Genomic DNA, 14,218 nt, shown 5'->3' with positions numbered 1-14,218 from the left:
AACTTCTGGTGTGAGAGAGATACTTCAAGTTAATTGTCTGTGTAAGGAATCACCTGCTGAAAATCTAAATTTTGCAGGTAAGCCTCACTAAAGAGAACAGAAGATGGCTGAACTGCTCATGTGCCCTTCACTTCTACTTAGATAAATTATTTACTCCTCCTTTTCTTTCTTAAACAAAGCTAGAAAAAGATACAAAGGTATTTGTGGAGACAGGCATCCTTTAATTTCAGTGTCTCAGATTCTCCAGCTAAGGATCAGAAAAATCTATATTTAGTAGAAATCTTTTCCACTTTGGCTCTGTCTGTACTGCTACCGGAAACTTGAAGTCTCTAAATCCAGAAATAACATCGTAACTGCACTGATGCAGAGATCAGCAAAATCTTTCTGGAAAGCTACCTGGGCAGCCAGCCTGCATTGAGCTGCCATGGTCATGGCCAGCTTGCTGGTGGCATCCCAACCACATGGGTAAATGCTTGCTTTGGTGGTTTGGGGGCAGCTGTGGTCTTCACTCACAAGTCCATCTATTCTCACCCAAGGAGGTCTCTTATCAGTTGACTTTTCCTGAAGAAACACTGCCAACGGCCTCATACAGGAAAATTTAAAACCTTGAACATTTAATAAGAAGGGATGGATGGTTTCTAAATTCTTTGGCCTGAAGCTGGGTGATCCTCTGTAGTGTGCTGTTGGACCCATTTTGTGTCTTACAGTCTGGTCACATAAAGTCATTCCATGTTTCTGATGTGTGCTCCAGATTTGTCTCTGCAAATATAAATGTTCCTGAGCAGAGGAGTCTCTCCTTTGCAGGCCTTAAAGATCACTTGTAAATGTTCTGCAGTAGTAAGGCTGTGTTATGGGCTGCTCCAGCATGAACAGCTTCGTCTATATTCAGCTGGAATAGCTTGGTTTAAAAAGTGACAACTGAAGCTTTAGGGGAAGAAAACAACTCATTCCTGGGCATCTTCTGCTGAAAGAAAGTAGTCAAAGTCACCTCATTTGTTCCACATTTCACCAGAATTGTTGTTTCATAGCCCTTGGCTGTTATCAGTTATTCTGGGTATATGGCATTCTACTTCTCTTCCAACCTATCTACCACCCCAAAAGATGAATCCCACTTTTGTTGTGATTTATAGTCAATAGGACTTTTTTTTCCTTTGGCTGGATACTTTGTGATACAGGCCAGCATCTCTTAGAGACTCATCTCTCTAAATTTTCACAAACACACTTCAGAAGCCAGTAAACTGCAATCCTTTCTTCCATGGGTATTTGCAAACATCAATGAACTAAGAATTCTCACAGTCAATCCTATATGCTTGAGACATCTTATTCCTTAGGTGGTCATGCATCTGAGCTACCAAGGGATTTAAATAATACAATTTTATATGTAACCCTGGTTTACTGTCACTACCATGTGTCTTGTCTGCAGAACTCCATCTCTCTTAACCTCTTTTCAGATGGAAAATGATATTCTGTCCAGCAGCCAAAGGGAAATGCAAGCATCCTGGTGGAAAACAAGCTGTTTCAAAACCCTGGCTGCAAGCTACCCACACATCACAGTTGTCAGCCAGGCTGCACATGCATAGTTACAGGGAATAAAATAGAGAGGACCTTCTGTTCCTATTCAGAAAGGTCTCTACCCATTCACCTTCACAAAAGGATCGTCGTCAGCTGCCAGTATTAATTTGTTCTCCTATGTAGGTTTCCAGCCAAAGGAGGGTAAAATAAGTCTAATGCTATCCAGCAGGAGCACTTGCAATGCAAATGCTAGCCCATATATTATGAAGCATTAATGCGACCCACTTCTAGATAACTTGGGGTAATTTCTGATTTTATTTATTCCTCCTTTAATTAACCTCTGGGAAGAGAAGCTGAAATATCAGTATGCAGAAAATCAAATATGAGAAACAAATCCCATTTTTATTTTGAGACTGTGCTTCCCTTGTAATAGAAGTTTATTTAAAGAGGAGCCTGGAATAATCCAGTTTAAGCAAAGCAAAGAGCTCTACTGAAGCCAAACTGTGTGTGGGTGTGCTCTTGTCAGGGCTCCCAGAAGAGGAGGGCAGGAAAGGCAGTTAGTCAGACCTCAGATATTGCAGGAGTTGTTGGTTAGTAGCTGGCATTATTCCTTGGCATAGCAGTACAGAGCTACTACTCTGGTGTACTGGGAGAGAGTGCATCCCATTGGGAAAATCCTCAGATACCTGAGGTCCTGCTCTTTTGTTGTTGTGAAAGAAAATTCCAAGGATACCTGACTGGAAGGGGTGTCCACTGTGAGGGCCTAGCACATGGGTTAGGAATGACCCTGCCTCCTCTTGTTCCACCTTGGGGTGTGTTTGTGGCACTTGGGCCTGGTGTGTCATTTTGTGCCACCTGGGGGGGTTTGTGTTGTATGTGGTGGTCCCACCTCATACTGTTTGGACCCAGGCTCAAAGCCACTACAGCCTTCAGACATGGCTCCACAGAGGCACAGTCTATACTTCTTACAACATTTGCAGAGAGCTACCCACATGCTCAGTTTTTGCACAGTAAATAGTCTCCTCATGCTACAGTCTTCTCAAGAGTTGAGAAAGTTGGACATAAGAAGAAATCTTTGCATTATCTCAGCTCACTTTATAATTTTTTAACAACTTTTTTTTTTTCTTAGTATGTCATTCCTTAGGATTTCTACGGTAACAGCATAGCTAACCATGTATTAAGTATAAATAATTTCAGCATTAAAGACAGGTGATTATGTTTCCCTTGGAAAAAGAATTAAATTGGTTAGTTTTTGAAGCAGCAGGTGAGAGTAACAAAGAGGATAAGGTACAATTTTGTTTCCATTGGTGGATTTGAATGTCTTTTCATCTTTCTTTGTAATATATACATGGATTTGATTTTTAATTATTTGGCATGGAGATAATAAATAATTGTATTTTACTTATAGAATTCCCAAATTCTGCACTGTAAAGTTAATATCTGTACTGCTTTGCAGTGAGCACCAGAACACTAATGATTAATTATATTCAGAAAAAATAATTAAATTTCATAGGGAGATAAATAATTCGGAACTGAACATAGCAATTTCTTTTAAATAAAACAGTGTGTAGTTAGATATTTATTTCATAGGGCTGTGAGAATTACTGTAGACAATAAAGAGGGCATGAAAACTTGGAGCCTGTATAGATATTGATTGGTATGTTCAGGGTGTATTTCGAATATTTATCCTCTGCTTCCCCTCTCCAAGGAGAGATTCCCCTGGCCAATTCTTGTCATCGATTTTAAGTCTGCCTGCTCAGAAGCTGAAACTGTTGATGCTGGTGGGGAAAGCAAGAGAACAGCAATTGATTGCAAGTATATTTTATGTTACTCTGCTTCCATATTTCAAAGGGAAAACCGTATTAATGGCAGCAGGTCTCTGATTTTCCCTTTTAAGCGTATCAATCAAACCCATGGTGATTCGCAAACTCCTGGACATTTTCATTTTCTCAGAAAGTGACCCCTTTCTTGTCTTCTTTCTCCCCACAGACAGTGAAATCATCCCTCCTGACTGCCTGCGGCCACGCTCCTTCACTGCCATCCGCCGGCCCTCGCTGCGGCGGGACACAGAGGACACGCGTCTCTCAGTCAGCCTGTGTGACCTCAACCTGCAGGAGGAGACCTTCCACGTGACAGCCACCACGTGTCCTATCCCACAGAACTCCCTCAACTCCCAGCACTCCCACCTCCTCCCCTCCCAGCTGGAAAGCGACCTCCGCTTCCACCACCTCCGGGGACCCCATGTCAAAATCCTCGATGACCAAACTGTGGCCCGTCTGGAGCACGCCCGGGAGGAGAGGACTTTGGTTTTCACCAGCAGGCCCCTTCGGATCAATGAAACCATTTTCGTCAAAATCAACAAGTCCAACGCTGTGCGCACAGGGACGCTCTCCTACGGGGTGACGTCCTGCGACCCCAGCACCTTGCGCCCCAGTGACCTCCCCTATAACCCCGAGTCTCTGGTTGACCGAAAGGAGTTCTGGGCCATCTGCCGAGTGGTGGTGCCTCTCCAGAGCGGAGACATCCTGGGATTTACGATGAATTCAGATGGTGAGCTGCACTTGAGTCACAACGGTGCCGGCATTGGCATACAGCTCTGTGCAGACTGTTCCCAGCCCCTCTGGATGTTCTTCGTTTTACATGGAGCAATCATGCAAATTCGATTGCTAGGTATGTTGGACCTCCTTTTTCCAAACCTCATGCACAAGGAAGCAAGGGGGGAATGCATCATGGGTGAGGAGGAGAGGGAATAAATGGTTCCCTCCCTGCTCTAGGATCAGGTGCAAATTTTGGTTTTATAAAAGTGCACAAAGGCACATACATAGCATATGGGTAAGAGTTACAAGACTTAACCTCTTTGTACTTTTGTAGCATCCTTCATGTGATGGTCTCAAGCTCTTTTCAGAAAATGAATTAAGCCACAGAGACCTCCATTAAAGTACTGATGAGTCACCACTGACTTAGGAGAAGCCAGGAAGGTGAAGGTGCTTTGAGCTGAGATAATACAGGGCATAGCCAGCAGGAAAAATAAGATCTGATGCCCTTTTCTTTGTGTTAGCTATCTGGCATGACCAATGCCCCAAAGACTCCTTTCTACAGGTTTGCATGCAAGAGACTGGCTAGCAAAGCTTGTGCCTTGTGATCCCAGCTGGGCACAGAGCTTGGCACTGACCATCTTAACAGAAGGGTTTTCTCTAGCCCAGTTTAAGGCAGTGTAGCTCATAAAAGTTAATTGACCTCTCAAGAACTGGCTTCTTGCTCTTGGTATTTTTGCTCTGTTTTTAAGCTCTGTTAGCTGAAGTACTTCATTTAAATGCTGCAAGTCATGTTTCAAAGTTATGGAGGGAAAAGCTTTGCAATAGCATTTGCTCAGGATCAGATTTACTTGTGTGTGTGTGTGTGTGTGTGTGTGTGTGTGTGTGTGTGTGTGTGTGTGTTTGTGTGTGTGTGTATTACACAGAGTGTAGGATGCATTTGGCCATAAATTTGTACCATGTCATGGTTCTGCTAGTGTCAGTGTTGGAGAGTGAATGATGAATTCTGAGAACATGATGTAATTCCTGGAACTCCTCTAACTGGAGATGATTTTAAAATACTCCTTTCTTTTTATACTGTTGTATTCATATATCTTAAAGTATACTTTTATTCCATTTTGCTTCAAATCTTTTCTTCAAATCCTCCTTCTACCTAACAGGTGAAAAAAAATACAACAATCCCAAAAACCAACTGACACCTCCTTTTATAGGATTTATAGACAGTCTTTGAAGATAAATTGTGGTGAACACACACACATCTGTCTGCAGGGTCCAGTTCACCTTAATCACAGTATGAAATGCCCTGTATAATTTGCTTGAAGTTGACCATAGGCCTATGCTGTGAGTGTTTTGTGGCTGTTAAAGGCTCACAGATGACAAATGTAATACCACAATTTATTTCCAGGAGTCCGAGACTCAATCCCTGCTAATTCAGACCGATTGCATTTGTTGTGGGTACTGAACATAACCCACGACTAGTTCTGCTCTCCACCAGCATGTCACTGTGATACTGGTAGGTGAAGTCAAACAGATCCCAGTAATGTCAGAGATTAAGTGCTCCTGTGTATAAGGAAATCATCCTTAGGCCATTGAGCTGCTGGTAAAACTGAATCATTGACCAGTGCTTCCTTTCATATGAGATCACTAATTCTGGCAGTTTGGCACAGACCAAACATCCTGCTTGCAGTGGGTTCTGAAACAGGGCAGCAAGGATGTGTCTTGCCAGAGGGACAGAATCATGTCCTCACACTGAATTTGACAGAGCAGGGACTTTAACACAGGCCTCCTCCTGCTGCACATACCTCTGTGTGTACTCCCTGCCCAAACCAGTACGTTCCCAGTGCACGTTTTAGAAGTGTACATGTGGATGCATGAAATGAAACTCCTCACTATTTGTATTTGTGACCACATGACAGACTTTTCTGGCCTAACTCACTGGAAGAGAACCTGAAAATGGGCTGTTGTTCTCAAATGAGGTGCAAGTGAAAAGAACAGGACTTTGTGACCTTGCTTCTCTTAAGGAAAGGATGTGACCCTGCTGAGTGTACAGTTAGCTGGGGCAGCAAAATGCTATCTCCAAGTTGCAAGTTATGAAACTGGAGGTTGCCTGTAGTTTTTAACAGGCATTAAAATATGAATTAGAGCTTTTCATACCTATATTTCCAGTATAACAATGCTGGAAGCAGTACAGTCCCAGTATCAGTACAATATTAGTACAGTGCAACTGCCCAGAGAAAAGATGCTGTCCCAATGCTGCATGCATCTGCAACTGCAGTAATTATATGGATCAGCAATATCCTGGCAGAAGGCAAAGAAAATAATGAACTCCCATCTCCAGCTTTTGCAATGTTATTAGGGAGGTGATGTGCACTGTTTGCACTGCAGTGGAACAGATTATGGTACTTGCCATAATATCTGTCATTATAATACTAGAAAATGTAAGAAGAATGTAAAAATGTTCATCTTTCTAATGACAAGCTCCATCTTCAGAATGCAAACAGGAGTAATTTTGTGAGATGTCTTTTGTAGTTTGAGCTTTATATCACAGCAGAAGAATTTATAGTCATCTTTTTCTAGATGTAATAGAAAAAGTGAAGTTCCATATCCTTGCAAGAAATGAGACACAAATACTGCAAAAGGCATAGCTGTACAAAACCTGTACTAAATAGCAGAAGTCATTGTATTTCTGGGGCACACATTTATGAGATTAACCAAAGCAACATTATGCAGTGTTAAGTGGACATCAACACTACAGCTGACTATAAAATGAAAATAAAATTGATGGGTTTGCTTCTTCTCCAGCTTTTAAATTTTGTTTGGAGGATGGAGAGCTACTCTTGGACCTAGAGAAGGTTTATTTTTGAGTGGAGGACAAGATGACTCAGGGTATTGATCACTGGATACTGTATTTCATGCCTGGAGATGAATTATTTGGTCCTGATGCAGAGCAAGAGCAAGCTCAGGTCTCTGCTGGCTTTTGGCATTGCAATAGAAGCTGGCATTTGCTGACTGCATTTATTCCACAGTGCTGGGGATACAGCATTTATTTCCTAATCTATATATCATGGGAGAGCATCTCTGCCCAGGCTGGTGATTTTATAGGACTCTGAAGGAGAGAAGGGCAGTGTGGGGTTAGTTCGATAGTAAAGAGTTCTGACTTCTCTTTTCATCTTTTATCAGTTTGGCATCATATACTGGCAATATATTTGCCGTAGGAGAAATTGAAGAGCAGAAAATAAAGATGAGGTTGAAAACACTTTTTTTTTCATGCCATCCCAGAAAATATAAATTAATTAAACCCAAGCCCCACTATAGCACAGTGAGAGGTCACAGTTATCTGTAGTGGAAGTGGAGTGGTGGAAGAATGTCAGTTTGTTGCACAGAAGAGTTTAAAAGGTAACTTGACCACATGGAGGAAAGATAAATGAAAGAGGAGTGCAGTTTAATGTAGCAGATAATAGCATAAAAAAATATCAAGCTTCTGGAAAATGAAGGGACACAAATTTAAATTAAACATAAATGAGAGTAATTAACTATTGGAACCAGCTATTGAGGGAGGCAGTGGACCTTTTTTGTCAGGAAAGCCCTTCTAAATATTTTATATGTTAAGTGCTGGTCTTAATTTAGAAATTCTGTGGATTATGCACATAAAAACAACCAAAGAGAAACTCAGATCACTAGGCATGTTGAAATGAAACAGTCTTTGTGTATCCTTTAGGAATTTCATTAGTTCAGGCTTGGGTTGTTTTTTTTTTCAGGCATCATTCCTGTACAGTCAACAAAACTAGCCTATTAAATTTGATTTACTGCTCTCAGCTTTTGCTGGTAAGCATTTCAGCTCACACACAGTTTTATCGACATCTCTCAAAGGTTGAAGTGAGCCAGTTCGGATTCAATGGTCTGGTTTTGGTCAGGTTTTGGTGGTGTAATTCATTTATGAAATTAAATTGATTGACCCCATAAGGATTTAAAATGTATGACTCATGTCTGGAGGAGCTATCATAGCAATAAGTTTATATGTTTAGTGTTTAGGGATCCAAATGGTTGGGGATATTCTTTCATTTTCTTTTATCTCCTCAGAGTGAATCACCAGCATGTAAACCATCTTCCTTCATCTCCTTTTTTTTTTTTTTTTTTTTTGGTGTGTGGTTTCCCTTGTGAATTTCATTCTTTCCAGTAATATTAAAGTTTTCTTTTGAGCAATGAAATAACATGTTCCATCAACAGTCACACTAATGAAGCCGAGTTGCCAGCTTCTCTGTGTCCTTTCTTTCCATGCACTTCAACAGCTCCAGCCCCACCAGAACAGCTGCACAATATAGTAGCTCTCTGGATGTCTCCTAATGTTGGCCAAGAGCCAGCACTGGGCCTGAAAAAAAACAACCCCAGAGCCAGCATTTGGTGTGGGTAAGTCTATATTCACATCCATGCTGGATAAACACAAAGTGTGTGGGCTACCCTCTCCTGTCTCCTTTACCATGCACAGATGAGTTGGGCTCCTACTTAGCTGCCCATTACAAAATATTTAGAAACCAGTTGTTGCTGAGGTTTGCACCCTCCTTTCAGACTTTCTTGAAATTGGTCAATGTGCTCATAACTGAGGGGTCGAGGAAGGAAGATCTGATGTGAGACTTGCAGACAGAAAAAATATGAATCCCTGGTTCCTCGGGATTTCTGACAACAGCAGTTGGCAAAGGACCAAATTGAGAATTAGTTCAGCAGAGCACTGTGGAACACAAGTTGCCGGCAAAGGGCTCTTTAAGTCAACAGTGAAATTTGATCTGAAGTGGCCTCAGTGCCAGTCTGCAAGAATGCCAACTGCAGACAGTCCCATTACAGGCAGGTACAGACAGGCTTGTGCAAATCTGTGCCCAGGAAAGCTGTGCCCATTATGACTCTTCCTGTGGTCAAGCTTAGCAGCCCTGGTAGCGCTGTCCTTGTGCAGCCCTTATCCTGAGAAAACAGCTGGAAAGACTTCGAGTTTCATGGGTGAACAGAGTAGTATTTTGCTTAGGTGTCATAGAGCAGTGATTTACCAGGGGGAATTAGTTCTGTGAAGTTCATCAGGCTGCCCCTCGTTTGGTCTTCCTTGACTTGAGCTCCATCCTAGGTGAGTGAGTGGCTCACTCACTCATTTAAAGAACACTAGTGATTCATAGGCCATATCTGAGCCTTGGAGACTGCTCGCTCTTTTCTTACCAGGACTTTTCCTCTGTGTCCCAAAATTCCTCACTTACCTTGCTGACACACTTCCTGCAATTACTGTCTCCAGTTTATCTCCAAGGGAGACCTTCTCCTCTTGTCTCTGCTGTGGCACTTGCCTGGCCTGATCCTTTTAAGAATCTGTAGGACTTTTTGGGAGATGTTCCCATCTTACCCTCTCTGTTCCCAGCCTTTTGTCTGTTCCTGTGTAAACAAGTTTCTTAGCCTGTGGTAGCTCCCTGGCTGGGACTTCAGGAGTCCCTCCCAGGACTTCAACATCTCATGGCAGTGTGTCTGTACCTTCCAAAAAACTTCTCTCTTGGTGTTGTTCTATACTTACATTGCACATACAATTACCACAGTGAGCATGCAAAATATGTAAATGAGAATTGATTTGTACAGTTGTTATACACACTGCCCATAGCACAGACAGTAGGTAAGTTTGTAGAAAAGTATCTCACACAGGCAAGGAGAATCCAGGATCTTGGTTTTCCAGCTCTGAATTTATAAGCTTCTCTTGCTTGAGAGAAGAGAATTCTTTGCAGTAGCAAGTCACACACTGTCATCTTTCATCTCAAAGGTGCCCAGTACATTACCCATTTGGAAGCTTGACCCTTCTCCACCTTGCTTCGTTCCAGTGATGTGGAAATTGTTGAGTTAAACACAGCACAAGGGAAGCTTGATAAATACCCAGCGTTGCACAGAAATGCACGTAATGAATGCCTTCCTTTAACAGACTTTCAATTAGATGTGCCCCAGAGTTCTGTCTTCTATGTTTATTTGAGTTTTGATTTGTATGGAAAATGGCCTAATTTAAGCTGATTGGGGTCAAACAGGTCTGTGTTCTGTGGCATTTAATGGCCTGGAGTTCCTATGCACTGCAGGGTAGAGTGTATTTTATGGTGTTAAAGACTAGGGAGAAGAAAGAGAGTTAATATTCAGTGCCTCTTGGAAGGCAGTCCACTTGTCTTAATTGATACCTCATAAACACTCCTATCATGCAGGGTTTTAGCTTTCATTCTAAATGAAGTAACACATTACTGGTGTTAAGTTGTAATAGCTGCACAAGAGCAATACAGTGTCCAAAATTGCTGGGCTTGACTCTAGCACTGCACCGGGCTCTCCAGAAACTCTCTGCAGAAACTATTATCATCACTAGTATAATCAACTATCCCTGGCTGTAGTGATATTTTCATAGTAAATGATGTATAGATCTCCTTTATAGCACCTTTGCCTACCTACAGTAAATATACAGGATATGGGATCATGTACCAGCCTCTTTGCATTGCAGCTTGTCCATCAGGACAGATAAAATCTGCCTATTCTGTGAAGTAACACTGGCATGAGTTAGTTATTCTGGCTACCGTGAGAGTCACATAGCAGTGAACTCCTTCTTTTCTTCTTTGTCAGATCCTTTTTCATCCAGCAGTGTCCATAGAAATCCAGAGTAGTGCTGGCCAAGAAAAGTGAAAGTATTTGTTTCCTGTATGCATCTACCACCGTATTTATACATGTCCCTCCTGGAGAAGCACAGAGCTTGGAGGTGCTGGGTTAGTCAGCAGTTTTCCTTTTGCTCATATCCTTGCTGTGGCCTCCCAAATACTCTGAGCCAGATAGCCTTTTTTTGAGATGCATCTGCGAAAGGTGCTATTTATGAACAGAAACATTTTGGTTATTAACATCTGTGATCTTTTAGAGGGCTCTTTGATTTGTTTTTCTTAAACAAGATGAAAGCTCCTATTCTCATTTTTCATGGTTCAGCTACTTAATCCAGGCTTCTTTTTTCACCTCTTCTTGAACGAAGCACCTGCCTGGGTGTTTTGTTGGTCTAGTATTTCTCAGGTTATGAGGTAGAACTCCAACTCTGTAACTCTTTCACTTCAGTTCAGCTGGATGTTCATTCCATGGTGTCCATGCCCTCAGGATTTTGCAGGATTTAAGTGCTGAGTAACCACTGAACTTCACCTGTCAGGTCAAGAAAGTAAATTTTCTGTGTGCTCTTTGCTTTCAGGCAGCACATTGGGTTTGGCCTGTGAGAACTGCTGAATCAAAAACGTATGTGGTGTCTGGAGCTTTCATGTTTTCCCTGCTTAGCTGGAATGTGCCTGTGACTGCAGGAGGGTAATAGATGTGCTGGTGCCCTGCTGCCCTTCTGGACACAGCAGACAGTAAGGCTCCAGTAAAGCCATAAAGTACACTCCTTTTCTGATCCTCAGGAAAGTCTAAACTGTTGTTCTCCATGTGGTTTGGATCTAACTTTTACTTCCTCAAACAGTAGTTGTCTGACCCCATCTGCAAACACAGACCTTATGGTTTTGCATGCAAAATCTACCAGGCTGCTTTTTGATCTAGTTCTTGACATTTCTGTAGCATAATGCAAAATCCCTTATGTTTTCATGGGCTTGTAAGGGACAAGATGTATTATTGTTCTATTAGGAACAGTTTTTAAATCCTTTGGGAAATACTTGAATTCAAAAAAAGGCCTTTGGATCATCAACTGATGTCAGTCACCTGAGAGGAAAGATGAGCTGCAGCACGTAAGGTGGGCTCTGAGAGCATGGTTGGCCAAAAAAACATGGAGCCCAAGGGGAAGGAAGCTCTGGTTTCTGGTCAATGCAGTATTGTTCCCCGTAACAAATGGATGTGTAAACACGTGTATTTTATGGCATTCAGAAGTGATGGATATGCTTACATCCCTCCCTAACATTATTGTTGATCTTTAACTACCATGTATCCAGGCAGCAAACAGGTGCTTTGTTCTTTTGTTTTAGCATGATGGATTCAAAAGTCACTGTTGGGCAAGACCTGGGTGGATCTGGGGGACAGAGCAGCTCTCCTGCAGCCTTGGCCAGAAGCAAGAAAATCTGATAATGTACAGAAATGAATATGGATGCTCTTGTGTCCAGTACCCAATCTCAGTAATGTCACAGCCCACTCACACTGCAGGAGCTCACGTGTTATGGGACAGACCTACGGCAGATGTTCACATGAGCTCAGTACCCACAATTGTATCAGATTTTTGAAAGAACCTTGATCCTGTTTAGATAACAAAATCAATGGCCTGGTTACGCTGTGAGCGTTAAATATGAGAATGGATATTGAGCTGTTTTTAACATAGGGTAATTATTTTAGCTGACAACCTGAAGAAAATCTGGCTCTTAACAAAAGGAAATCAAGTTGAGAGTTCTGAAAGGCATCTAAATGTAGGTACCCAGTGCCTGCTAGTCCAAAACCTATGAGAAGTGCACAGATCTCTTGAGCCTCCTTAAATGTGCCAGTTGATGGCTGCAGCCAGACTTCAGCAGCTGTACTAATCTTTTCCACTGTGTGCTGGAAGCCTTGGGACCTGAGGATAGATAGAACAACACAGAAATCTGTGATTACTCTTGGTAATTACATGATCTTTATTAGCTGGCCTATTTATGCAGCAAATGTGTTACAAAAGCGAAGGGGTTGAAAATGTGCTTCACATGATACTTACCATATTGGGCAAGTTACTGTGTTGCATAAGGCTTTGTCTTCCTTAGAAACTATAGCAGGAGGCTCCCATATTTTTTCTTTTAGGTACGAAGTTTAGGTAAGTTCCTGACATAGCTGTTATGATGGTTATGGGTAAAAAAAGCCCATAAAAATTTGGTGAAAATAGTCAAACTATGTGAATTGTGAGTTGGACAGTAATGGACATTTACCAACCACATCCTGTAAGCCAGGAAAAACAGAGTTTAAGTGGGATGGGTTCAGAGGGCGGAAAAAGGGTAACTGTGGAGTGCAGGTCAACGGGTTATGCATTATTTTTATAGTGCCTGTGAAATAGTCATTAAGAGCCTAGGACAAGTAAGGCAAATAGAAGGTGAATGAAACACCTGAGTTAGCATTTGGCACTGCCAGAAAACACTGGTGCGGGAGGGGGGGGGGACAGAAATCATTATATGCTTTCCTGTTTGCAGCCAGCAAACACTTAGCATTGCTCATTTGTTTTCTTCTCTACTTTGAAAGCCAAGTCTTCAGACTATGCAATACTACATTTCCACTTCAAAGCCGCAGACATTTTTAGCCTGTGGAGCCTGGTTTCTGCAAGACTTCCACAAGCACAGTCCCAGTGCTCTGACACTGCGCTTGCAGGCCTTTTAGGTTAAGATCTGAAAAAGTGCAGTGGGGCTGTATAATGTTGAATTTAATTATGAGGGAGAAAGGGATAAGAGAGGGAGACAGAGATTTGGTCAAATGGTTTGCATCTTGCATTTGTGTCTTTGGACCATGAACACTCCTCCCTGCACTGAGACAGTATGAGGAATTCCTGGGTCAAATCCCAAGAAGTTACTGTGTACCTTTCACTGGTTGATGGATGCTTTTCATAATCTGATGAAGTTCGTGTTCTGTTGTTATTATCTGACTCCCAGGAATGGCCCTGCCCCTCTATCACCCCTCTCAGGAATAGGTACCACATTAAGAAATGTGTTATGAACACCTTAAACTGGCAGTTTTCCAACCTTCAGTGATCCAAAGTCAATAAGAATAGTAATAAGAAAGCAACATGCTCTTTGGCATTACTTTTCTCTCCACCTCAGCTGTAGTTTTTGTTGTTTGAATCTGGGAGCTTTAATATACTGCTTGCTGGCAATGGGTTGGGAATAGCTGCAGAACAGATTTGTGGCAGCTACTCCCTGCTCTAGGCCACAGAGATGCCTTGGGTATTTATTTGCATCATAGCAAATGTCCCTAAGCATATTCAGAAGGAGAATGCAGGCAGCACATTGTTCTTCCCACCTGGTTTTGTTGTTGGGGTTGTTTTCCAGTTCTCTCTTGGGTCTACACAGGAATAAGCAGGTCAACGTAATGACTTTGTTCTGAGAAAGAAATGTAGAAACAATACTTCTATGAATTAATTAAGGGGGAGAGTTAATTGAAAATTCTCTATATTTTGGGGAGCATTGACTGCAACTGGTCTTTTTACCATTGTGAAGCCTTCA

General features: G+C 42.0%; 1 protein-coding gene across 6 annotated transcripts in view; it reads left to right on the top strand.

The window, feature by feature from the left end:
- The window catches only part of NEURL1 (neuralized E3 ubiquitin protein ligase 1), an 89,496-nt gene that overhangs the window by 66,598 nt on the left and 8,680 nt on the right, over positions 1-14,218 (top strand). For 5 of the 6 annotated variants that reach the window (XM_027898009.1, XM_027898014.1, XM_027898013.1 and 2 more), the window contains one exon: positions 3,502-4,182. In XM_027898009.1, the coding sequence (XP_027753810.1) occupies positions 3,502-4,182 (681 nt within the window). Of the gene's footprint in view, positions 1-3,501; positions 4,183-5,451; positions 5,560-6,856; positions 7,178-14,218 lie in introns of those variants that run through there. The other variant, XM_027898015.1, reaches the window with a different exon arrangement.

The sequence above is a fragment of the Empidonax traillii genome, unplaced genomic scaffold (assembly GCF_003031625.1).
Source record: "Empidonax traillii isolate 1590-97213 ecotype Southwest subspecies unplaced genomic scaffold, ASM303162v1 scaffold574:size890810, whole genome shotgun sequence".
NCBI lineage: Eukaryota > Metazoa > Chordata > Aves > Passeriformes > Tyrannidae > Empidonax > Empidonax traillii.
Note: the sequence above shows the minus strand (reverse complement) of the source record. Positions and strands in the feature narration are given on the sequence as shown.